Source organism: Dipodomys spectabilis, unplaced genomic scaffold (genome assembly GCF_019054845.1).
Source record: "Dipodomys spectabilis isolate Male_0828 unplaced genomic scaffold, ASM1905484v1 ptg000365l, whole genome shotgun sequence".
In the NCBI taxonomy this organism is placed as follows: domain Eukaryota; kingdom Metazoa; phylum Chordata; class Mammalia; order Rodentia; family Heteromyidae; genus Dipodomys; species Dipodomys spectabilis.
Window position 1 is genome coordinate 13,521,256 of NW_024871042.1, and position 25,068 is coordinate 13,546,323.

A 25,068-nucleotide genomic window follows, 5' to 3' on the forward strand; every position below is an offset into this window, starting at 1 on the left:
TATTAGCAATTTTATTTTTGTATTATTTATGAAGACACCAACAAAATACTTAAGAGTTCATTATAAGCTACAGCACTTTGCAAATAAGTATCCAGTTTAATTGTAACAAACCACTGCCAGCAGATTTAACTAAGTATATAAAAACATTAGTTAAATACAATTTTGTGGAAATATACATTATACCTACAGCTGTTTTTACAGTGAAATTCTTCTGGGCTTTCCCCCCCCTTTTAATTATCAAAATGGTAAATCACTGAACAGTTCTGGATCTCCATGCTATAAAACTGAAATAGGTGTTTCCGGCGTAGCAGATGGTAACCAGGAAGGCAAAGAACTAGAGAAAACAAAGCATAATAGAAATGGAATCAGAGCACATTCTTATTAGAATGAGTTTCATTTGATCTCCACTAAATCACTCATTTACAACATGCCAGATTTCTCAGATAAAATTACTTTATTATCTTCCTTTTCAAATGATTTCTGACTTTCTCAAATTTTTATTTATTTATTTTTTAAATGAATCTGAAATGGAATTTTACGTAAATAACCTTGGAGAAGTGAATGTGAATCCAGGTGTGGTGGTTCACACCTGTAATCCTAGCTACTCAAAAGGCTGAGATCTGTGGATCAAGGTTTGAAACCAGCTCAAGCAGGAAAGTCCATGAGATTTAATCTCCAATTAACCTTTACCAAAAGTAAAGGTATGGCTCAAGTGGTAGAATACCAGCCTTGAGCATAAAAACTAAGGGACAGTGCCCAGACCGAATTCAAACCTCAGAACTGTTGTATGTGTGCATGCATACATGCACACACACACAAGGACTGGTGGCTGTGCATCTGAGAAAAGAAAGAATATCACTTCTAATTTAGTTCAGACAGTTGCAGACTAGGGTCCAAATTCAGAGAGTTACAGTCAGCTCTAGAAATGAGCAGACCAGCCAGGTGCTCGTGTTCACACCTGCAATCCTAGCCACTCAGGTGCCTGAGATCTGAGGATATTGGTTTGAAGCCAGCCCGAGCAGAAAAAAGTCCAAGAGATTCTTTTTTTTTGTCGGTCTTGGGGTTTGAACTCTGGGATTGGGCGCTGTTCCTGAGCTCTTCAGCTCAAGGCTAGTGCTCTACCGCTTAAGCTACAGCGCCACTTCTGGTTTTCTAGTGGTTTATTGGAGATAAGAGTCTCATTGACTTTCCTACCTAGGCTGGCCGCCATCTTCATGTCTCAGCCTCCTGATTAGCCAAGACATGAGCCCCTGGTGCCCTGCTAAAACTAGTTCTTTAAATTGGCGAAATTATACATAGTTATGGTTTAAAAAACAGTATACCGCCAAGTGCTGATGGCTCACGGCTATAATTACGCTCACTTCTTGTGAGCTCCCACACTTTGTAACTCCCAACAGCTCTTCCCCTTCCATTCCTTGATCTGGCATTTGGCTCTCACTTGCCAGCGTGGCTTTCAGCCTTGTGAGCCTGGCAGACCACCAAGAAGTCCCAACAATTTTTTATCTTTTCCAACTAATCAGCTAATTGCCCATTGGCACTACTGCAAGTGGCACTCTGTCCTACAGGTAACTTGACTCTCTCCCTGATGCCCAGAAGGCCATGGGGAAGGAGATGGAGGACTGAGGGGGATGGGTAGAGAGCTCACTCACAGAGGAGGCTGCCCAGCTGTTGAAGTTGTGACTGTCCTTCTCTGGGGAGACAGAAGATGCGTCCACCACAGCAGCTGAGAGGTACAGGACAAAGGCACTGCCATTAAAGCACAGGCCCTAGGGAAGGCGGAGAGATAGTATGAGGGAAGGGCCACTTCACAAGTGGTCAGAACTGCACCCAGGTGTGGTAAGGGTTGGGCCAAGTACACAGCTGGGAAAAAGCAGGGACCAGAGCCTCACACATGGTAAACAAGTGTTCTTCTCTGCCTCACTCCAGCACCTGGCCTATTAGTTTAAGTAGTATTGTTATTTTCCAGCCTTTGTGTTCACAGATAGTATTCCTCAACACCCAAGAGCTTGGCATACAATCGGTTAAAGCGAGATTTGAAGCCAGGCCTCAGTGGCTCCTGCCTATAATCTTCGCTACTCAGGAGGCTGATATATAAGGATCATGGTTCAAAGCCAGCCCACACAGGAAAGTCTTGGAGACTCTTATCTCCAATTAACTACCAAAAAAGCCAAAAGTGGAGGTGTGGCTCAAGTGGCAGAGTACCAGCCTTCAGTGGAAAAATGTAATGACCAGATCCAGATCTTAATTTGAGCCCCAAGACTTGTTACTCCCTCTGCCCCCCAAAAAAAGTTTGAAGGATCCTGTGTGGGATGGTGTCAGATACACTTGTTTCTAGGTGGTACAATTTACAGAAAATTAATTTTTAAAATGTCTATATAATAGAGAACCCAGATGATCTTGAATCTTGAGAACTGGTTTGCTATTGGGCCTAAAAGGAATTCTAGTTCTTCCAATGTGCCTGTTTTCACACTCAAATAACACATGCAGAGACCATCGAATAACATGGAGATTACTTGCTGACCAGTGTCTTCAGATTTGGTCCCTGTGAGGGCTGAGTGGTGATCTTGAATTGACAATTGGACATGTGGCCCAGCTCCTGGGCATAGGGCAGGGCTGTAGCCCTGGGCTTCCTTACCACCATTGTCCAGGGCACTTGGGGAATCCGGGTGTAGGTCATGGTGATGTAGATGATGAGGAAGAAGACAGTGAGGACCCAGTAAAAGACAGCCACAAACATGACCCAGCCAAACGCAGGGACCCGGAAGTACTCCGTTCCAGCAATCATTGTCCATACCAGTAGACCCAGGACCTGTGGAATGGCAGAGGCAGTAGAAAACAAAGGAGGACATGAAGAGAAAGAAGCAGAAACAGAGAAAAACGTAAATCATTCAGGGTGACAATGAAAACTTTCTTGAACACGTATACAACTTACAAATAGGGGCTGTAACTCACTTCTGTAATTATAGCTGCTTGGGAGAGTGAGGCCAGCTGGGCAAAAAAAAAAAGTGCCCCTGATCCCTTCTCAACCCATAACTGGGATGGGGACATGTGCCTCTCAGTCTAGACATGTGGGAGGCTGAGATTACAAGGATCACACTTGGAGGCCAGCCTGGGAAATCTGTCACACTATCTCTATGGAAAACACTGGAATGGTGGTGGCATGCTGGTCATCCCAGCTATGATGGGATGCCTGAAATAGGTGAATCAGAGTCCAGACATATGCTTAGCAGGAAGCATGGCCTAAGCACAAAACAACTAGTGCCTAAAAGAGCTGGAGGCATAGCTCAGCCATAGTGCTTGCCTAGGAAGGGCAAGGCCCTGAGTTTAAAGCCCAGTACTGCCAAAATACAAATAAATAGGGGCTGTAAACTCATGTGCCCACAAAGGCCAGGAGGGTGAGATGAATGTGTTTGGGGACTCTGTGTAGCTCTGGCCAATTTCTGTGGACTAGTGCCAAGTTTTCCTCCCTCCTTCTACCCCCCCCCCCCCGCCCCTCCCCACCTAGATACATAGGGGCTGGGCTGTAGTGGCTCATGACTATAATTCTAGCCATTCAGGAGGCTGAGATCTGAGGATGGCAGTCAAAGCCAGCCTGAGTAGTAAAGTCTATGAGACTCTTATCTCCAATAAACCACCGGAAAACTGGAAGTGGCACTGTGGCTCCAGTGGTAGAGCACTAGCCTTGAGCTGAAGAGCTGAGGGTCACTGCCCAAGCCCAGAGTTCAAACCTCACAGCCCCCACCCAAAAAAAAAAAAAAAAAAGCCAGAAGTAAATCAGGTGCCTGTGGCTCACACCTGTAATCCTAGCCACACAGGAGGCTGAGATTCAAAACCAACCTGGGCAAGAAAGTCTGTGAAACTCTTATCTCCTGTGGCTCAAGTGGTAGTGTGTTACCCTTGAACAACCTTGACTAGCAATAACAACAGAAAAAGACAGAAATGGAGTGCTAGCCTTGAGGAAAAACGAAAAGCCAAAGGACAGCACACACACGCGCACATACACATACACCCCCAGAACAACAACAACAAACACTTCAGTTTGTCCAAGCTACCTGTGTTTCAAATATTCTCACAATTAAGTCTTAAAACACTATGTGGGCTGGCTGCTGCTGGCTCACACCTATAATCCTAGCTACTCAGGAGGCTGAGATCTGAGGATCATGGTTCAAAGCCAGATTGGGTAGGAAAGTCTGTGAGACTCTTATCTCCAAATAACTATCAGAAAACTGGAAGTAAGTTCAGAGTGGCAGAGTGCTAACCTTGAGCAAAAAAGCCTAGGCATACACCCAGGCCCTGAGTTCAAGCCCCATGACCACTACTACTACCACCACCACCAACATCAGAGAAAATGAAGATACACAAAGTGAATGTGACTGCAGAGGCAGTGGGCCTCACATCAATGGGGTTTTTGAATGTGAGCTGATGCTAACAGACAGGTGATCGATACACATTGCCACGCATCAGTAGGACTGACTAGTAATGGAGGTGATCGAGCAGAGTGGTGTCTGAAATAATCCTGGGACTTCTAAATTCAAACGGAAAGGGTCAGAGCCCTTTGTTTATGAACACAGTAAAGGTGTTTTTGGGGTGTCTTCCAGAGACAGAGGGTATAGTTGCTTGCACAAGATTGAGTCTAGCTAAACAGGTTCACGTAATAGCTCTCAGCTATGAACATAATAAGCCGGCAGAACCTACTGCTGGTGGCTCACACCTGTAATCCTAGCTACTCAGGAGGCTGAGATCTGAGAATCACGATTCAAAGCCAGCCTGGGCAGGAAAGTTCGTGAGACTTTTATTACCAATTGACTACTAAAAAACTGGAAGTGGAGCTGTGGCTCAAAGTGGTAGTGTGCTACCCTTGAGCAATAAGAGCTCAGGGACAGCACCTAGGCTGCAAGTTCAAGACCCACAACTGACAAAACAAAAACAGAAACAACAAAAAAACAAAACAACAACAAAAACCCCCCAAATCTGACAAAAAAAAAAAAAAAGAGGGGCTAGGAATGTGGCTTACTGGTAGAGTGCTTGCCATGAAGCCCTGGGTATAATTCCTCAGTACCACAAAAACAGAAAAACAGAAAAACAGAAAAAGCCCAAAGTGGGGCTGTGGCTCAAGTAGTAAAGTGCTAACCTTGAGCAAAAGAGGCTCAGAGACAGCACCCAGACCCTGAGTTCATGCCCCAAGTCTGGCACAAAAAAAAGGAAAAAAAAAGAGCAGGAATACTTGGCCCATGACCTCACAGGCAAGAGCAGTATAAAGAATACCCTGTAGAAAAGGGAATTGAAGGCAAACCTTTTATCTCCCACCATAACTAATACCATGAAAATTGCTCTAAAAATGTTACCTGTCTCCTGCTTTTTTTTGGGGGGGGGGGGTCAGTTGTGGGGCTTGAACTCTGGGCATGGGCACTGTCTCTGAGCTCTTCAGCTCAAGGCAAGCGCTCTACAACTTGAGCCACAGCGCTTCCAGTTTTCTGGTGGTTAACTGGAGATCAGAGTCTCATGGACTTTCCTGCCCAGTATGGCTTTGACAGCAATCCTCAGATCTCTGAGTAGCTAGGATTACAGGTGTGAGCCATTGGCGCCCACCCCCCCCCCCACCTTCTAGTTTTAAGGCATGTGTCTGTAATTGTGTGGCTGATCATCTAGATTAAAATGACATTTTTGTTGGTGGTGGTGGTGGTCGTGTGGCTTGAACTCTGGTCCTTCAGCTCTTCAACTCAGGGTGAGCACTCTACCACTTGAGCCACAGCACCCCTTCCAGTTTTCTGGTGATTAATTGGAGATAAGAGTCTCATGGACTTTCCTGTCTGGGCTGGCTTTGAACCATGATCCTCAAATCTCAGCCTCCCAAGTAGCTAGGATTATAGGTGTGAGCCACTGGCGCCCAGCACATTTAAAATTTTGTCTTTCTCCTAGCAATGTTTATTTTGTAACTTGCCTATTTGTGGTCATATGATTCAGTCATTTGATCTAGTGAGTGTGGCACTACTCTGGAAGTCCCACTTCTTCATTTGTTTAGCCTAGGCTGCATTACCCATGCCATTCGTTTTTCATCCCTATGGACATAAGTGGACACCCAGTATGGACTGTACATGCAGCCATGTAAAGATATTTAGAATCTTCTTAGCATCAGTTAAGATTTCATTCAGTCACACAGACAAATTAGCGTATATAACATACATGGAATTTTACTACTCACAATTTTCAACTCTTCCACACTGAAATAAGCATTTTATTTGGAAAGAATCAGATTGGTTCGTTCTTTGTTAAAAAAAAAAGTGTGTGTGCACATGCACGATTGGTCTTCGTTGAAGACGCCCTAACTAAGCCCTAACGTCTACCATTTCTAAATCATTCCTCAACTTCTCTCAAATATATGTGAAAGAGATAGGCAAATTCCAAAACAAACAAACAAAAAAAGAAATAAAAAAAAAAACTAATAAAAAAAGAGTAAGCAAAACCAAAGAAAAAGTAGAGAGGAGTGAGGTGTCCGTGGCTCCTAGCTGGAGGCCCAGCTACTCCGGAGGCTGAGCAGGAGGCTGACAGCCCAGGCAGGAAGATCTATGGCACCCTCATTTCCAATAACCACCCCCAAACCATTAGTAGAGTTGTGGCTCAAGTGGTAGAGCCAGCCTTGAGTGAAAAAGCTAAGGGACACTGCACAGGGACAAAGGGACACTGAGTTCAAGCTCCAGTATCAGATCAAAAAAAGTACAGGACAGTGAAGGGCTTGGTGTTTTGTTTTTTTTTTAATCATGAACAAACTTGTGTCATGAGCATCTCCATGGAGATAGGGCAAGGCCATCACTTGGTAGACTTCCACCCCTTCTTCTAAGGGTGACGGATGTCCTGACTTCTTACCCCAGGCCCATGTGGCATACGGTGTGGTGGATGTGAAGCCAGCAATGGGAAAGGTAAGAAGTCCGAGGGGGAGTTCCTCTGGCTTTTGGCAGTTCGGAAGCTTTCCCGTAAGGAGACTGCCATGTGGTTCAGGCAGAAAAGACACTCTCTTTGATTTAATTTGCCAAATCTCGAGATATTGTGGGGCAAAAGTGCTGTACTCAGGTCTGTAGAACACAGCTCTGGCATACCCCAGGCTGCAAAGCCACAGCGCTCAGGTGTGACTGCTGCTGGGATCCCCAAAGGGATTCTTCATGTGGGTCTGGGCCACTCCTAGAGTGGCGATGACATCTGGGGTAGAGTCTGAGCATCTGTGTTTCTAGGGGTGCTGCTGCTGGAGCCAAGACTGCTCATGAGATCTATCGGTAGCCAGATGCTGGTGGCTCATGCTTGTAATCCTAGCTTTTCAGGAGGCTGAGAGCTGACGATCATGGTTGAAAACCAGCCTAGGCAGGAAAGTCTGTGAAACTCTTACCTCCACTAAGCTTACCAACAAATCTAGAAGTGAAGTTGTGGCTTAAGTGGTAGAGTGTTAGCCTTGAGCAAAAGAAGCTCAGGGACAGTGCCCAGGCCTTGAGTTCAAGCTCCAAAACTCACACACACACACACACACACACACGTGTGTGTGTGTGTGTGTGTGTGTGTGTGTGTGTGTGGTATAGTATGTTCTGGTTTCTGTCTCTGTCTCTGTCTCCCCTTCCCAGGTTTGAACTCAGGGTCTCAAACCCTTTCAAGTACAGTGAATGTTTATCATTTGAGCCATGTCCACCTTGGCTTTTTGCTGGTTATCTTGGAGATGGACTCTCTTAAACTTTTCTGCCTGGCCTGACTTCAAACCAAGATCCTCTCAGTCTCAGTCTCTTCAGTAGCTAGGACCCTCTTACTCTGTTTAGGAAGATCTTCTCAGCACATTATACAAATACCTTCAATTCCTCTTGTAGCTTTGTGTGCATATTTCTATCTCAAAGGCAGCTAGAGTAAGTAAGAAAAGGTCCATTTTATTTATTTTTTCTCAGCAAACTGACCCGATGTCACCTATTGGTATTTTCTCGCAGGCTGGGCACAGGGGTGGCTCTGGAACCTTTTATCTACTCTACTGGTCCGTGTGCACACTACTGCACACCACTGCAACTCACCTGTGATGTTGTGTATTTTAAGCCTTCTAGGTTAAGAAGTCAGACTGGACACATGGATGTAATTTTGCTTCCTCCCCAAATGCTTCCAAAATGATAAAGAGGATTAACAGGAAAAGAGACAAATGACCTATTTTTGGAAGTAACACATATGGACAAGGGATGATGATGGACTTGGCTGCTCTAGAAACCTGGATTCTAAGCTGCTTTATCAGTTAAGAAAGAATCAAACCAAACTCACTGCAAAGTCTGAAAGACCTAGTCTCCCTGGGGTAGGAATAAAGGCCTGAGATAGGTAGAGAGACATTCAAAGGCAAAAATCACCTCAATGAAGAAGGTAAAACAAGAGTCTCTGGATTGAAAGACAAAACTGAAGGTCTGAGCATCATTCTGAAAACCAGAGGCTTAAATTCAATGGAAGACTTCCTTTTCTTCTTTCCTTCCTTCCTTCCTCCCTTCGATACTTTTTTTTGGGGAGGGGCTCAGTCGTGGGGCTTGAACTCTGGGCCTGGGCATTTGTCCCTCAGCTCTTCAGCTCAAGGCAAGCATGCCATCACTTGAGCCACAGCACCTCATCTGGTTTTCTGGTGGTTTATTGGAGATAAGAGTTTCACTGACTTTCCTGCCTGGGCTGGCTTTGAAGCGCAATCCTCAGATCTCAGCCTTCTGAGTAGCTAGGATTACAGTAGTGAGCCACCAGTGCCCGGCTTTCTGAGATACTTTAATGGATTTAATTTGCATTACCTCATCAGTTCCTTACAATGGAGTAGCGTTGGAAATCAGCTGTTAATGACTTTTCTTTTATGTGCTTTGCTATGAGATCCAACCAGCCTTGCTATCTGACATGTGTCTGATATGGCACAGCTATAGTACCCTTTGTTCACTTGAAGATGGCACTGAGTTCTCATAGGCAGCTCAAGGATGAGAAAAAAGAGATCTGGCCACCATCCCCAGACAAGCTACAACAACCAGTATTGAATTATAAACCTTGATGAGTCCTATGAAAACAAACAATGTAAAGGTCAAGGACCCAACAAAGTTTGGATGGTTGGAGGAGTGTGAGATTTACACAGAAATAGCCCGGTGGGATGCCAAGCTCCTCACCCCAGCTTACCAGAAGTGTGCATCTCCTTTAAATCCTAACCTAATGCAAGAGGCTCTATGGAAGTCCAATTTCAAAGGCTGCCCTATGTCTGGCATCTGACTGTGGCCTCTGAGGATAGCATCTTTTCCTGAAGATTTAGTCCATAAATGGTTTGAAGGCCAAAGAATGTCGGCACTGAAAATGAGTAAGTCTCATTTATTGTGTGTGTGTGTGTGTGTGTGTGTGTGTGTGTGTGTCTGTCTGTCTGTCTGTCTGTCTGTCTGTCATGGGGCTTGAACTCAGGGCTTGGGCACTGTCCCTGAGTTCTTTTGCTAGTGCTCTATCACTTTGAGCCACAGCTCCACTTCTGGTTTTCTGGGGGGCTAAATGGAGATAAGAACCTTACAAACTTTCCTGCTTGGGCTGGCTTTGAACCCCTATCCTCAGATCTTGGCCTAGGATTGAGTAGCTAGGATTATGGGTGTGAGTCACCTGTGCCTGGCTCATTTATCTTTGTGTGCTGGTATTGGAGCACAGTAACTCAAGACCTGGTGCTACTGCTTAACTTTTTCCACTTGAGGCTGATGCTTTACCACTTGAGTCATAGCATCTTTCTAACTTTTTGCGGTTTAACTGGGGATAAGAGTCTCAGACTTTTCTGCCTGGGTTGACTTTGATCTTAGATCCTTAGATCTCAGCCTCCTAAGATTCCTGGAGCCCATGAATCTCAACTATTTCTAGTTGCTGATATATAGGTTCAACACAGGACTCCCTTACAGCTCTCCTTACATCTGCATAGTTCTTTGTTCAGAGTTAACAGGAGTCACCCCCACTGCCTAACAGGATAGTAGCTCTCTGCTCAGCAAGCATGGTGCATGTCTCCACTTATCCATTAGAGGGCACCCTAACACTGCTGATGAAGGACCACGCAGGCCCTGCTCAACAGAGGTCTGAGCTGGCAGGGATCTGGATGTATTCTACAAGGAAGGGGCATGGCACAGAGGTGCAGATCTGGAACAGTAAACGTATTTTCACCCACTAGAACCAGACATTGCCTAGAATCACACAAACTAAGTCCTCACCTTCATATAAGCCTCTTCCTTGTGCCTGGAGCTTTTGGGTTTTTTTGGTTGTCATGGGGCTTGAACTCAGGATCTGGGCTTTGCCCCTGAGCTTTTTCACTCCAGGCTAGCATTAAGTCTCAAGTACTTTCCTGCCCAGGCTGGCTTCAAACCATGATCCTTAGATCTTAGCCTTCTGAGTAGCTAGGATTACAGGTGTGAGCCACTGGTGCCCAGCTTGGGGCCTTTCTTTGGTCTCTGCTTTTCCAATCTGGGAAATGAGAGTGGGGAGCCAGCACCTAGGAGAGCAAACCTACATTACCCGGGGGGGATTTCAAACCATCGTTCAAATTTCAAACATGCATGTTGGGCGTCTCTACTTGGCCATCCCAGGTCCTTTCTCAGTTGCCACTGTGAAGTCCCTCAGGTGTTCCAGAGCAGGAAGAATTTGTAACTTGACTTTACTCTTCCTAGGACTTCAGCCTAACATTCTGATCAACTAAGGGCCCACACTGAGCCTATACCGTAGGACCTGGTCATTGCAATGAACAAGTCAACAGGAATTTGCAGAGCAGGTAGGTTTGAACTATCAATTCTTCTTTTTCTTTCTCTCTTTTGTGGTGGTCTGGGATTGAACTCAAACTCTCACATGCTACGTAAGAACTCTACTTAAACCTACTCCCAAGTGTTTTGTTTTTGAGATAGAGGTTGACTCCTTTTGTAGTTTTCTCCCCTGGTACTGGAGCTTCAACTCAGGGCTTTTTGTGTTCTGGTTAGGCTTTTTCATCCATGTCTGCTGGCATTCTACCACTTGAACCATACTTCCACTTCTCCTTTTCTATGGAGCTAGTTCTGGGTCTTGAACTCAGAGCCTGAGCACTGTCCTGGAGCTATTTTTGCTCAAGGCTCTACCATTTGAGCCACAGTTCCATTTCTGGCTTTTTGATGGTTAATTGGAGCTAAGTCTCACACACTTTCCTGCCTGGGCTGGCTTTGAAACTCAGTCCTCAGATCTCAGCCTTCTGAGTAGCTAGGATTGTAGGTGCGAGCCACCAGCACCTGGCTGCTTATTTCTTTTCTTTACTATATTTTTCTTCTTTTACCTCTGTTCCTTCTTGGCTGCTTTCCTTCCTTCCCTCCCTCCCTCCCCTCTTTCCTTCCTTCCTTCCCTCAGACCTTAGCCTATTGTAACTAGGATTATAGGCCTCAGCCTAGCTAGATGATTATTTCTTGCAGGAAGCATGGTTAGATGCTTAGGAGAGTTAGATCTTGGGAGTAACCATCTTAGAAGACTGGACATGAGAGGAAGTGAGGCCTGGCTCCTGTGGCTGTCATTAGAACCAATGAGCTGGGGGCAGGGTGGGGTGAGGAACTTCCATAGCAGATGTTGACAAAGGTTTTTGGTAAAAGGCCAAGTAGTAAAATCTCTGGCATTGTGGGCCATATGGTCCCTGTCCCAGCTATTTATTCTGCCATTAGGGTCTGGCAGCAGCCATTGACAATAATGGAGAGCTTGGGACTACCCTGCCCGGGTGCCTCTAAAGCCTTGTTTACAAACAGGTAGCAGGCTGCAATTAGCTTTGCTTCTCCATGTACGTGGTCCAAGCCCAGGGAAGGAATCAGCTTTACTCATAGGCTGTTAGAAACACAGGCCTAGCGGGTGCTGGTGGCTTATGCTTGTAATCCGAGCTATCAAGAGGCTGAGATCTGAGGATCACAGCTCCAAGTTCATGAGACTCATACCGCCAATGAGCCACCAGAAGTGGTGCTGTGGCCCAAAGTGGTAGGGCACTAGTCTTGAGCAAAAAGCCCAGGGACAGCACCCAGGCCTCAAGTTCAAGTCCATGACTGACCAAAAATAAATACAAATAAAAATAAACACATAAAACTTCAAAAGGAGATTATTTAACTGTATTTTTTTTTGTCTTTTCTTTTTTGGTACTAGGGATCGAACCCAGGACGTTGCACTTGCTAGGCAAGTGCTTTGCCACTGAGCTACATCCCAGCCCTCAAAAGGAGATTATTAGCATGGACAGCCACTCCACCCTACCCTCATTCTTGAGAGAATGAGTTCACTCAGATTGGAGCTATTTCACTAGAAAACTCTGTAAGCTTAGGTTTTATAGAAAAGAGACTTGTTAATTTAGACACCCACTGTGACATTTCCCTTCTAATACATCTTTTAAAAAAGAGACAGAGAGAAGTCCTCTGCTGGCTGTGGGTGGCTTAGGTCTCAGCCAACTACTCAAGAGGTTGAGATATGATGATACCACGGTTCAAAGCCAGCCAAGGCAGGAATTAACTATCAAAAAAGCCAGAAGCCGGGTGCCGGTGGCTCACGCCTGTAATCCTAGCTACTCAGGAGGCTGAGATATGAGAATCGCGGTTCAAAGCCAGCCCGGGCAGGAAAGACCATGAGACTCCTATCTCCAATAAACCACTAGAAAACCGGAAGTGGCGCTGTAGCTCAAGTGGTAGAGCGCTCGCCTTGAGCTGAAGAGCTGAGGGACAGTGCCCAGGCCTAGAGTTCAAGCCCCATGACCGACAAAAAAAAAAAAAAAAAAAAGAAAGAAAGAAAAAAGCCAGAAATGGAGCTGTGGCCCAAGTGGTAGGGCACTAGCCTTGAGCAAAAGAAGTTCAAGGACAGTGTCCAGGCCCTGAGTTTAAACTTCAGGACTGACCAACACACAGACACAGACACACAGACACAGACACACACACACACAGAATCCCTTCTCTTAGTCTAGGAGCAAGAAATGGCTATGCATGGCCTTTGATCAAAGAATAGACGCATTATAGAGGGTTTGCAGCTGCCAGTGCCGCTGTCCAAGCCTGCACCAACCCACTGGGGCGCATGGTCCAGGGTCTCGCTAAAACACAAGGAAGAGACTACTGCAAAGGAGCAAAACTGTGAACAGCTCACTGAAGGGGGGCAGGCTAGGCTATCCCCAAATACTCTATTTTAGCATAAAGACCTGAATGAAAGGCATCTGAAAAAACACCCAGTGTGAGGAAAGTTTCCTTCTTTTCTTCCTGAAGACAGAAAAACCCACTTATGGGAAATGCTTTTCCTGTATCAGAAGATACACTGTGTGTACAAGGAGGCGCTCTAGGTGTATTTCTGCATCAGGAGATATACTGTATCACAGATTCCCTCCCCTGCCACATCAGGAAAGCAGAAACACTGCTATCACCCAACACCAGATGAGGTCTGAACAAAACTTGCTGTGGCAGCTCTTCCTCCATCTCCTAACATATTTTAGATACCTTTTCACAGCTGTCTCCTTGTGCAGTCCAGTTTATAAACACGTAGACTTCATTTTCTTGTATGGGTTCTACTATCTATCTATCTATCTATCTATCTATTCACCTATATCTTGGTGTGCTTTTTTCCTGTCTCATCCAGCTTAAACCAGTCTCAAAGGGAGGATTGTTGCCTTGCAATATTACCAAGCTTCTTCTCAATAAATGATGCAGCTGGTGAGGACGTTGAGTGGTGAAATGTTCCCAAATGTGGAAGACAGCGCTGTCTACTTCCTTTCCACCCTCCAGAGCCGATCAGTGTTATATGGAGCAGCAGGAGCCCCCCCTCTCCCCCCCCTCCAGACTTGGTGAGCCTGTGTGGATTACTACACTTCACCAGTATCCAGCCCCTGCCCACCAGACTTCCTGCTCTCTCTCTCTCTCTCTCTCTCTCTCTCTCTCACACACACACACACACACACACAATTTGGTGCTGGTACCGGGGCTTGAATTTAGGTGCTCAATGCTGCTCAAGGCTGGTTGCTTTGCCACTTGAGCCAAGCCTCCATTTCTGGCTTTTTGTGCAAGTGTGTGTGATTAATTAAAAATAAAAGTCTCAACAGGACTTAAGAAACAAAGAACTCCCGCTCATCTGGTTGAACCACTACTAAATATCCTCATGCTGCTGATCACAAATATGGTATATAACATGTGAACACTGTTATATATTACAGACTGTGGTAGACAATTTGCTCCAGGGAAGTTAGAATGAACTTGTGACTTTGAAATTATGTAATCATTTAATCACAATCAAAAAAAAAAAAAAAAAGAACCTCGGGGAAGGGAGGGAGGGAGGGGATGGTAGGGGGAAAACAATGGAGGGGGTAACAATGTTCAAGAGGAAGTGTACTCATAACCTCACTCATGTAACTGTAACCCTCTGTATAGTAGCTTTACAATAAAAAAAAAAAAAAAAAGCCTCATGAACTTTCCTGCTTTGGCTTTGAATCAGAAATCCTCAGATCTCAGCCTCCTGAGGTGGCTAGGATTACAGGCATGAACCAGTGACATCTGACTTTGCCTGTTCAGTGTACAGGGAAGAAGAGGAGAAACAGTCAGCGTTTCTTGAGTCCTGGGCTGGCTAAGCACCACCAACCTCTGCCACTACTTCATGCACCTTTGCAAAGTGGAACAACAGAGGCAAAGCCAGGCATTCAGGGACTACAGGGCCCGTCAGAACTACCACAGTACTAAAACCAGCAATATTTTCTGAGACAGGGCCAGACACTGGCCTGAAAATGGCCACCATCAAAACCAGGGGGCACAACTGTATTGGAATGAAGATTACCGAGAGGTAGCAGAAGGCTGGGTGGTGGCTCACACCTGGAATCTTAGCTCCTTAGGAGGCTGAGATCTGAGGATTGAGGCTGGAAGCCAGATATAGGAAAATCCACAAAACTCTTAACTCCATTAATCCACCCCAAAAAGCTGCAACTGGAGCTTTGGTTCAAGTAGTAGAGTACTACCCTTGAGCAAAATGAAGTCAGGGACAGAGCTCAGGCCCTGAGTTCAAGCCCCAGGACTGGGGGGGGGGGGGGGGGGGGGGAAGAGGAGGGGGAAGCCTGGGTGCCCCTGGGGAACAGAAACGTGTCCTTCAGCAAAGCACAGCACTGCAGAGCCCAGGACCTCCCTCATCTTTTGCATACACAAAGTTTCATGAGTTCATTCCCACTAGTGTGATCACACACACACACACACACACACACACACACACACACACACACTGCTGGTTGCGTGTTGTGCCCCTCCCCCTACCACAGTTTCTTGATTCAGCAGCTTTCATATAAAGGAGTCTGTGGTGTGTGACCTGAGCCTCCTCCAGATCCCCAGGGAGAGGGGACAGTGCCCTGTTTACATAGTGCCTTGTTTCCCTGGGAATGGCGCTTGTCCAGCTGTTTCACCAGTAGACTTGGATGTTATTTTTAAACTCTGTCTGTTTGTTGTCATACAAATAAAAGGGTCTGTCGTTAGCTGATACTAACACAGTTTTTGTTGTTTTTTTTTTTTTTGAAGACCAAAGCAATCAGGATTACAGGAGAAGTCCAGAAAAGGAAGCTATTGACTGCCATCCAAGAATCACAAAAATGCCACACACACACACACACAGGTTAAAAGGGAGTCATCTCACATGGTCTCCCTGATATGCAGATCTAAAGCCAAAATGCAAGGAGATATAACAAAGTAAACAGGACTCAAGAAACAAAGGACTGTCACTCATTGCTAAATGACTGCATGTTATTGACCATATATAAGGTATATATATATGGAGGGAAGCTAGGAGGAGGACACAGAGTCAGTGGGAAATGGGAAAACATACAACAAAGGGACCTATCAGCTGCAATGGACATTGATGAAAATGAACTAAGCAACCCAAAGACAGCGATGGGAAGGGAGGAATGAGAGGGAAAGAGGGAACAGCCTACACTATGCAAAAGGAAAGAAATGTAAATATCACCTGATGTGGAAGACATAATTGTATTGTCAAAGCTCATAGGATTCACAAACTTTATAGACCATGATAATGACACTTTGCCTTGTGAAGGTTAAAATGTGTTTGTGACCTTAAGTATCACTTAAGTAATACTGTGAAATATGTGCAATTTATGTAATCACCTAATCTCAATTAAAAAAAAAGAAGAAAAGGAAAGGGAGAGAAGGGGTGGGTTAGGAGGATGGGTGACAATGTTATCAGACACTTCGTACTCATACACTGTTTTGTAGAATGGGAACTTCTTTGTACAACCACTTAAAGATAATAATTTTTTGGGGGGGGTCCGGTCGTGGGGCCTGAACTCTGGGCCTGGGTGCTGTCCCTCAGCTCTTCAGCTCAGGGCTAGCACTCTACCACTTGAGCCACAGCACCACTTCTGGCTTTTTTCTTTTTGTTTATATGGTGCTGAGGAATCGAACCCAGAGCCTCAGGCATGAAAGGCAAGTGCTCTACCACTGAGCCACCTTCCCAACCCCAATAATTTTTTTTTAAGGGAGCCATCTCCTCTCCTCCCTCACATTACTGAGCACCTGTTCCCAAGTTGTACTGCACCAGAACTCCAAAATAAATATAAATGCCAATGAAGACACACTGGCCTATCTGGAGGCACCATAAGTAAATCAATTCTGGTTTAATTTTGTTTTCTTTTTAGAGACAGAGTCTTGCTGCTTTGTTTATACTGGCCTTGAACTCCTGAACTCAAGCTTTCCTCTTGTATCATGTTCCCAAATAGCTGGGACTATAAGCATGCACAATACAGCCAGATCAAATCCTGTTTTTCAGATGGAAATATAAAAGCATGTCACAGATTCAATCATTTACAGGTAGAGTTTAGTGCATCTTAGTATATCCACAGTGTTGTGCAACAATTATCGTCTCATTTTTATTGTGTCATTTTTGGGGTGTGTCAGTAATGAAGGCTTGAACTCAGGACCTGGCAGCAGTGTTCTTTAGCTTTTTCACTCAAGGCTGGTGCTCTACTATTTGAGTCACAGCTCCATTTCCAGCATTTTGGTAGTTAACTGGAGGTAAGAGACACATGGACTTCCCTGCCTGAGCCCGCATGGCATTTGGATGCTCAGATCTCAGCCTCCTGAGTAGCCAGGATTACAGGTATGGTCACTGGTGCTGTTTTCATTTCCTCTTAATGCACTGGAGCTTTCAGACTAAGGGACAGGCTTTGTAGCTGTGCTCCATTAACACCTCAATCCTAGGTGAGGACTGAGCACAGGCAGGAGTGACTGACAGTGGATGTCAGGCGCTGGTGCCGCAGAGCCCTCCTGAGGGCTGGACGACGTATCCTGAGGAGATGTTAAGCCTTCTTCCAATACTCCTCCTCTCTTCTCTTCTCTTTCCTTTCTTTTTTCTTTTTCCTTCCTTCCTTCCCCCCCTCCCCCTGTCTGTCTGTCTGTTTCTCTGTCTCTCTCTCTCTTTCTCTTGTCACGGGGCTTGAACTCTGGGCCTGGATGCTGTCCCTGAGCTCTTCAGCTCAAGGCTCTACCACTTGAACCACTTCTGGTTTTTGGTGGTTTATTGGGGATAAAAGTCTCATGGACTTTCCTGCCCAGGTTGGCTTTGAACCACTCTCCTCAGATCCTAGCCTCCTGAGTAACTAGTATTACAGATGTGAGCAACCAGTGCCTGGCTCCTTTTTTTTCTGTCAGTCATGGGGCTTGAACTCTGGGCTTGGGCGCTGTCCCTCAGCTCTTCAGCTCAAGGCCAGTGCTCTACCACTTGAGCCACAGTGCCACTTCCAGTTTTCTGGTGGTTAATTGGAGATAAGGGTCTCATGGACTTTCCTGCTCAGGCTGGCTTTGAACCACGATCCTCAGATCTCAGCCTCCTGCACTACTACGATTACAGGCAAGAGCACCCAACTCCTTTTTCTTTAGGCCCAAGACCAGAACTTGAACTTGGTACCTGCTGCTTTTGCTCATAGGCTAGGGCTCTATCGACCGAGCCATGCCTCCAACCCCACTATTCAGTTCTTTTACAGTAATCTGTAAATCTGGGGCTCTATGTTCACACATTAGCTTATCCTGAATTTTTATTCATCATTAACATTAACACTAACATCTTTCCATTACAAGAGAATATCGACCATACTGACAAAATGGTTTTCCCATCGAGACTCACTAACAAAGATTTGATCTAAACATTGAGCCTTGACATGTTTATAATATTTGTAATATTACAGTAAAATACTATATTACAATATTGTAATATTTTCAATATTACTTGTCATACTAAAAAAAGCCCAATAGTTCAAAAATTTTATGCCTGGGGTGGAGAGGACTTAAGCTAATTAATAAGGATTTTCTAGCCATGGAAAAACTGATCTCTGAAAACGTGACTGGGCAGGGTGCCAGTGGCTCATACCTGTAATCCTAGCTACTCAGGAGGCTGAGATCTGAGGGTCACAGTTTGAAGCCAGCCAGGGAAGGAAAGTCTGTGAAACTCTTATCTCCACAAACAAATGAACAAAAAACTAGAAGTAAAGCCATGGCTCAAGTAGTAGAGTGCTAGCCTCATGCAAAAAAGCAGCTCAGAGACAGAGTCCAGGCTCTGAGTTCAAGCCCCAGAACCAGACACAGCACACAGACACACAGACACACACACACAGATACACACACAGACACACACACACACATACACACACACAAAACACTAGAAAATTTGGCTTCTTAAGTTATTTACTTTGCTTTCCCATTTCATGCCAAATATAGAATATCATTTCTTTGGAAGAAATCTTTTTTTTTTTTTTTTTTTTGGGGGTCCGGTCGTGGGGCCTGAACTCTGGGCCTGGGCACTGTCCCTCAGCTCTTCAGCTCAAGGCTAGTGCTCTGCCACTTGAGCCACAGCGCCAATTCCGGCTTTTTCTTTTTGCTTATGTGGTGCTGAGGAATCGAACCCAGGGCCTTATGCATGCAAGGCAAGCACTCTACCACTGAGCCACCTTCTCAGCCCTTTGGAAGAAATCTTGAGTCTCAATTGATACCACTGCTCTCTTGGAAAAAAGTAGTTCCCAACAAGCTCGTGTTACCTTCAATGCTATCTTCTGTTCAGGAATAGATTCAACAGCTCCATAAGGCCCTGCCTGTGGAGCCACAAACCTTGCAACAAGAAAGCTAACCTTCCCATCATGCCTCAGCCAGCCTTCTAAGCCACTCTGAAAAAGCTGCCATTTGTCTGGGGACCTAATCTAGAAAAGTCTGAGGTAATCTCATTATTTTCATTATAAGACAATAGCCAGGCCAAAACTTCATCTAACTTGCTGAACCTATGGATAGACCCAACCAAGGAATATGTAGAATCATTGGAAAGTTTCAGTAACCTTTTATTCCATTTCAGTCATTCTCTTCCATAACCTCCTAGAGGATGCCTGGTTACTTCAAGGAAGGGTACAAGTTTCTTATAATAGCTATCATTTATGAAAAGGGAAAGAGGGGCTTGATTGGTGTTCATTAACATGTACAAGACCCTGGGTAACCCCAGCACTGGGGCAGGGGAGAGAGAGAGGCATTTGGATAGTATGTAGGTATATATGTATGTCTGCATGTATGTATATACCGCTACAGGCACTTGAACGCAGTCTGGAGCCACATCTCCATTTATAGCTTTTTGCTGGTTAATTGGAAATAAGAGTCACATGGACATTCCTGCCTGTGCTGGCTTCAAATCATAACCTTCATACTCAGCCTCCTGAGTAGCTAGGATTAAGACTTGCACTATAAGTGCCTGGCACATTTGGATTTCTTTTTTTTCTCTTTCTTTTTTTTTTTTTTTTTTGTCGGTTGTTGGGCTTGAACTCTGGGCCTGGGTGCTGTCCCTCAGCTCTTCAGTTCAAGGTGGGCGCTCTACCATTTGAGCCACAGCACCACTTCCGGTTTTTTGAGTGGTTTATTGGAGATAAAAGTCTCACCGACTTTCCTGCCCAGGCTGGCTTTGATCCTCATATCTCAGCCTCCTGACTAGCTAGGATTACAGGCGTGAGCCACCAGCTATCACATTTGGCTTTCTTAAAATGTATAAAGTAGCCAGGTGCTGGTGGCTTGGGTCTATAATCCTAGCTACTCAAGAAAGCTGAGATCTGAGGACTGAGGTTCGAAGCTAGCAGGGGCAGGAAAGTCTGTGAGACTCTTATCTCCAATTAATCAGCAAAAGCTGGAAGTAGAGCTGTGGTTCAAAGTGGTAGAGTGCTAGCCTTGAGTGGAAAAGCACAAGAACAGTGCCCAGACTTCAAGTTCAAGCCTCATGACTGACCCCTCCCCTCTAACCCCCAAAAAGATATAAAGTGTCAACTCCAGTTCAGTTGAGAATTCATATGTAATATCACAAGCCAACCACAAATACACCACTAATTCTCTGTCACCTTTTTCTTTTTTTGGTCAGTTGTGGGGATTGAACTCTGGGTCTAGGCACTGTCCCTCAGCTCTTCAGCTCAGGGCTAGCGCTCTACCACTTGAGCCACAGAGCCTCTTATGGTTTATTGGAGTTAAGAGTCTCATAGACTTTCCTGCCCGGACTGGTTTTGAACCACAATCCTCAGATCTCAGCCTCCTGAGTAGCTAGGATTACAGGCATGAGCTACTGATGTCTGGCTTTTTTTTTTCTTCTTCTTCTGCTTATATGGTGCTGAGGAATTGAACCCAGGGCGTCAGGCATGCAAGGCAAGCACTCTACCACTGAGCCACCTTCCCAGCCCACCTGTCACCTTTTTCAAAGCACAATCTCAGAAAAATCCTGTAAAAGGCTTGCTATGGTCCAATTAATTTGGGAATCTAACCATATTTTGGAAAAGTGGCATAGTACAGCTTCTGAAGACCATGAAGTAATAAAAATAACCTAGTGCAGCACAGCCTTTTCTAAACGCACTTGGTCATAGCACCCCTCTGTCTTTTATATAGCATGCTGGGGGTCCACTGGAAACCTCTGCTAGCACCTGGCCTATAGTGCCTGACATTCAGCAACTGGCTCACTCTAGCCCTGACTCCTAGCTCCAAATCCACATTGCTTCTTTCCTGGGTACAAAGCCTTTGAAGATAGAGACTGTGGCTTAGTTACATCTGTTTCCCCACAGGACTCACTCCACTTGGAAGCCATACCAGGAAGTAGAACAGAAGTAGGACCAGGAAGTAGAACAGAAGTAGGCAGGGGTGATAGAAATTACCTATCAGTGATTGCTGAAGCATTCACCTATGTTCATTGGGATATACAATTCAAGACCAGCAAAGCCACCTGGGCACCGGCAGCTCACATTGGTAATCCTAGCTACAGGGGGCTGAGATTTGAGGTCATGGTTCAAAGCCATCTCAGGCAGGAAAATCCATGAGATTCGTACCTCTGATGAACCACCAGAAAACTGAAAGTGGATTTGTGGCCCAAAGTGGTAGAGTACTAGCCTTGAGCAAAAAACTCAGGCCCTGAGTTCAAGCCCCATGACCAGGAGAAAAAAAAAAAAAAATCAGCAAAGCCTCAAGTGGGCCTTCCTTGACTTACTCTATAAAATACTCTCTTATCAGGAAAAGTAAGAAAAGAGGTTTTAAAAAAAGTGGCAAGAAAAGGGTTAAATTGACACATTTCTGTCTTGCCTGCAGATACTCCTCTATTTCTGTCTCTGTGTTTCTCTCTCTTTCTCTTCCTCTCTCCCTCTTTCTCTGTGGCATTTGTCCTCATACTCACAACTCCTCAAGGGCTGGCTCCTCCAGAGTAGATTCTAAAGAGAGAACTCAAAATTCAGAAAACCTAGATAACCATGAAAAGAAGGAGGTCAGACTTGATTTTCCCCCCCAGAACTTGAATGAAATGTCATGTGTCCATAATAAATTACATTCATACAAAATAGACTTTCATGAGTGTTGACATATCCATGGAACCACCATAACCACAAATACAAAAATTTTCACCTCTCAAACTTGTACCAAGTTCCTTTGAGCTGTCTTGCATTAACTCTGCCATGCCCACCCCTTGGCAACTAGCCATCTGTTTCCTGTCACTGTGGAAGGATCTGCATGCCGTGTCATATGGATAGTCATAGAGCACAGAGGCCAGCAGACAGTAAATATTTAGGCTTTATAGGCCCCATTGTCTCTGTCACAGCTTCCCAGCTGTGGCCCTGGGAGCATAAAGGCTGTGGGAGACAGCTCATAAATGAATGGCCCTGTGTTAATAGAGCACTATTTGGTGACACTTGTGATGGAATTTCATGTAAGTTTTACATTCTGCAAAACAGAGTTACTTCAAATTCTTCCCAACCTTGTATATAACATAAAGTCATCTAATCTTATGGGCCTTCCAGAAACACATCCAAGCCCGATGTAGCTTTCTAGCTAAGGTTCATTGTCTGGACATAGTATGTACTCTTGTATTTGGTTCTGCTTACGCAACATGGTGTCTGTAATTCACCTTGCAGTTATGTACATCAGTAATTTACATTGCTGAAGCCTTCCATTGTACGCATGCTTGTTCATCCACTTGGTATTTACAATTTGTTATGAATATTAAATATTAAACACACATTCTATACAGGTCCAAAATGAAAAGCAACAGGTAGTTTTACATTTTTCCAACTTTCTTTTGTTCTTTTTTTTTGGGAGGGGGGGGGCTGGTCCTGGGAGCTATCCCTGAGCCTCTTTGTGCTCAAGGCTAGAGCTCTACCCCTTGAACTCAGGGTCTAGGTGCTGCCATTTAACTTTTTCACTCAAAGCAGGAGTTCTACCACTAGAATTACAATGCCATTTCCAGCTTTTGGTGGTTCATTGGAGCTAAGGGTGTCATGGATTTTCCTGCCTGGGCTGGCTTTGAACTTCAATTCTCAGATCTCAGCCTCCTGAATTGCTGGGATTACAGGATTAAGTCAGCTGCACCTGACTTCTGCCAAGGACGAGACTACCTTACCCATTGTTACTGTAGTTTGAACTCTGGCTGCCACCACATCAACTCTAGCACTCATTTTAGATTGCTCGTTTTTTTTTAGAGATTACATTGTCATTGCCAGCACATATTCTATCTGTTAGGAAAATGGAGGAGAAAGGAAAAAGGAATAGGAATAGGCCAGACTTGATTCTCAATAGGCTAGGACTGTTTTTTTGAGGCAACGAACCTTCCCATGGGAATGGAGGTTATGCAAGGAGGTGGAGTTGGAGTTGGGCTTTTATGAGGTCTGAGCCAGGAGACAGAGGTTATCAGAAAGGCTATTAGGGCTGGAGGAGGTGGGGACTCTCAGTTAGGGCCACAATGGAATGTTGATGGCCAGGCTTAGGGGGATTGCCCTGCCTGCACGCCAAGCACATCTGTGCATACCTGGCACTGCATGCACCTGGGATAATGGGGGGGGGGTCAATCCTTCATACTCCATCTTTAGATATATAAGATTGGGCCAAGAGGGGAGAGGTAAGTCCTTCACTTACAACTTCTTGGTTTCCATTTTGAATGGCCTTTCCAAGAGGAAAAAGACACTCTCCACATTCAGTGTTGTGGGGGGAATGACATCCAAGGCAGGCGCATGGGTTAGATGAGATGGCATGCAGAACACTATCTGCTATGTGTAGCCCCATGTGTGGATTTACAATCCCCCCACTTCTTCTCAACCCTATTCTCTTGTCTGCCAGAAGTCTAAAATTTTCCTGGTATCTCTGCTGACTTGTTTTCCTTGGTCCACTTCTTGAACATAGTTCTACAGGATATTCTCCATTTGTACTGATTCCCAGACTGTTTTTCAAAGTGTGATCCCAAACCAGGAGCAAAAGTGTAACTGGGAGTTTGCCAGAAATGCAAACTCACTGGGTGCCAATGGCTCATGCCTATAATCCTAGCTACTCAGGTGGCTGAGATCTAAGGATCATAGTTTAAAGCCAGCCCAGCCAGGCAAATTGAAGAGACTGTTATCTCCAATTAATTAGCAAAAAGTCAGAAGTAGAAATGTGGCTCAAGTGACAGAGTACCAGCCTTAAGTGAAAAAGCTAAGGAACATAGCTCAGGCCCAGAGTTCAAGCCCCAGTACCAGAAAAAAAAAAAAAGGTGTGTGTGTGTGTGTGTGTGTGTGTGTGTGTATGACTATAGGGCTGGGCAGAGTGGGTCACATTTGCTGCAATCTCAGTACTCTGGAGATAAGAGATCTAGAGGATTAGCCCAGTCACAAAGTTAAGTGAGATCTCAACTCAACTAATAAAAGCTGGATGTGGTGCTACATGCCTCCCCTCCAAGCTACTCATGAGGCAGAGATAGGAGGGTGTTGATCAGAAGCCAGCCATGGGCAAAAACCATGAGAAGGAAATAAAATAAGGAAAAAAAAGGGGGGGCTAAAGGGGGGCTTAAGTGGTGGAGTACCTGCCAAGCAAAGTCAGGGCCCTGTGTTCAATCCCTATGTCCAACCCCTCACACACACACACACACACAAGTGAGTGGCTATTGTTTTAAGTCACTAAGGTTTGGAATGCTCTAGCAAAAGCATACTAACCAATCTGTAACCTAAGGAATACCAGGAAGCAAACAGAAGCAATAGACGGTAAGTCCAAGGCAATATGATTTGATTTGCACAACACAGGAAGAGAAATAGATGGGAACAGGATTGTTTTGAAACATCTATACAACTAATCATACAGGTTATGTGTGTGTGTGTGTGTGTATACACACATGTCTGCTGTTCTTGGTGCTTAAACTCAGAGCCTAGGCACTGTCCCTTAGATTTCTTCCCAAGACTAGACTAGTGCTCTACCCCTTCAATCACAGCTCCAGTTCTGGCTTTTTTTTTTGGTCGGTCATGGGGCTTGAACCCCATGGGTTCTGGGCCTGGGTGCTGTCCCTCAGCTCTTCAGCTCAATTCAAGTGCTCTACCACTTGAGCCAAAGGGCCACTTCTGGTTTTCTGAGTGGTTTATTGGAGATAAGAATCTCATGGACCTTCCAGCCTCAGCTGCTTTGAGCGGATCTCAGGTGCCTGAGTAGCTATGATTACAGGCGTAAGCCACCGGCACTCAGTCATTTCTGGCTTTTTTTGAGTAGTTTATTGGAGATAAGAGTTTCACAGACTTTCCTGCCCAGGCTGGCTTTGAACCGTAGTCATCAGATCTCAGCCTCCTGGGTAGCTAGGTTT

The 25,068-nt window shown here is 45.1% G+C and overlaps 1 protein-coding gene across 1 annotated transcript in view; it reads right to left on the reverse strand.

Moving 5' to 3' along the window:
* The window catches only part of Cmtm8 (CKLF like MARVEL transmembrane domain containing 8), a 71,705-nt gene continuing 46,637 nt past the window's right edge, over positions 1-25,068 (reverse strand). Inside the window, exons 2-4 of the mRNA XM_042666483.1 lie at positions 2,636-2,809; positions 1,650-1,766; positions 1-334 (exon numbers count right to left, since the gene is read on the reverse strand). Coding sequence (XP_042522417.1) covers positions 251-334; positions 1,650-1,766; positions 2,636-2,809 — 375 coding nt within the window. The 3' untranslated portion in view covers positions 1-250. The remainder of the gene's footprint in view (positions 335-1,649; positions 1,767-2,635; positions 2,810-25,068) is intronic.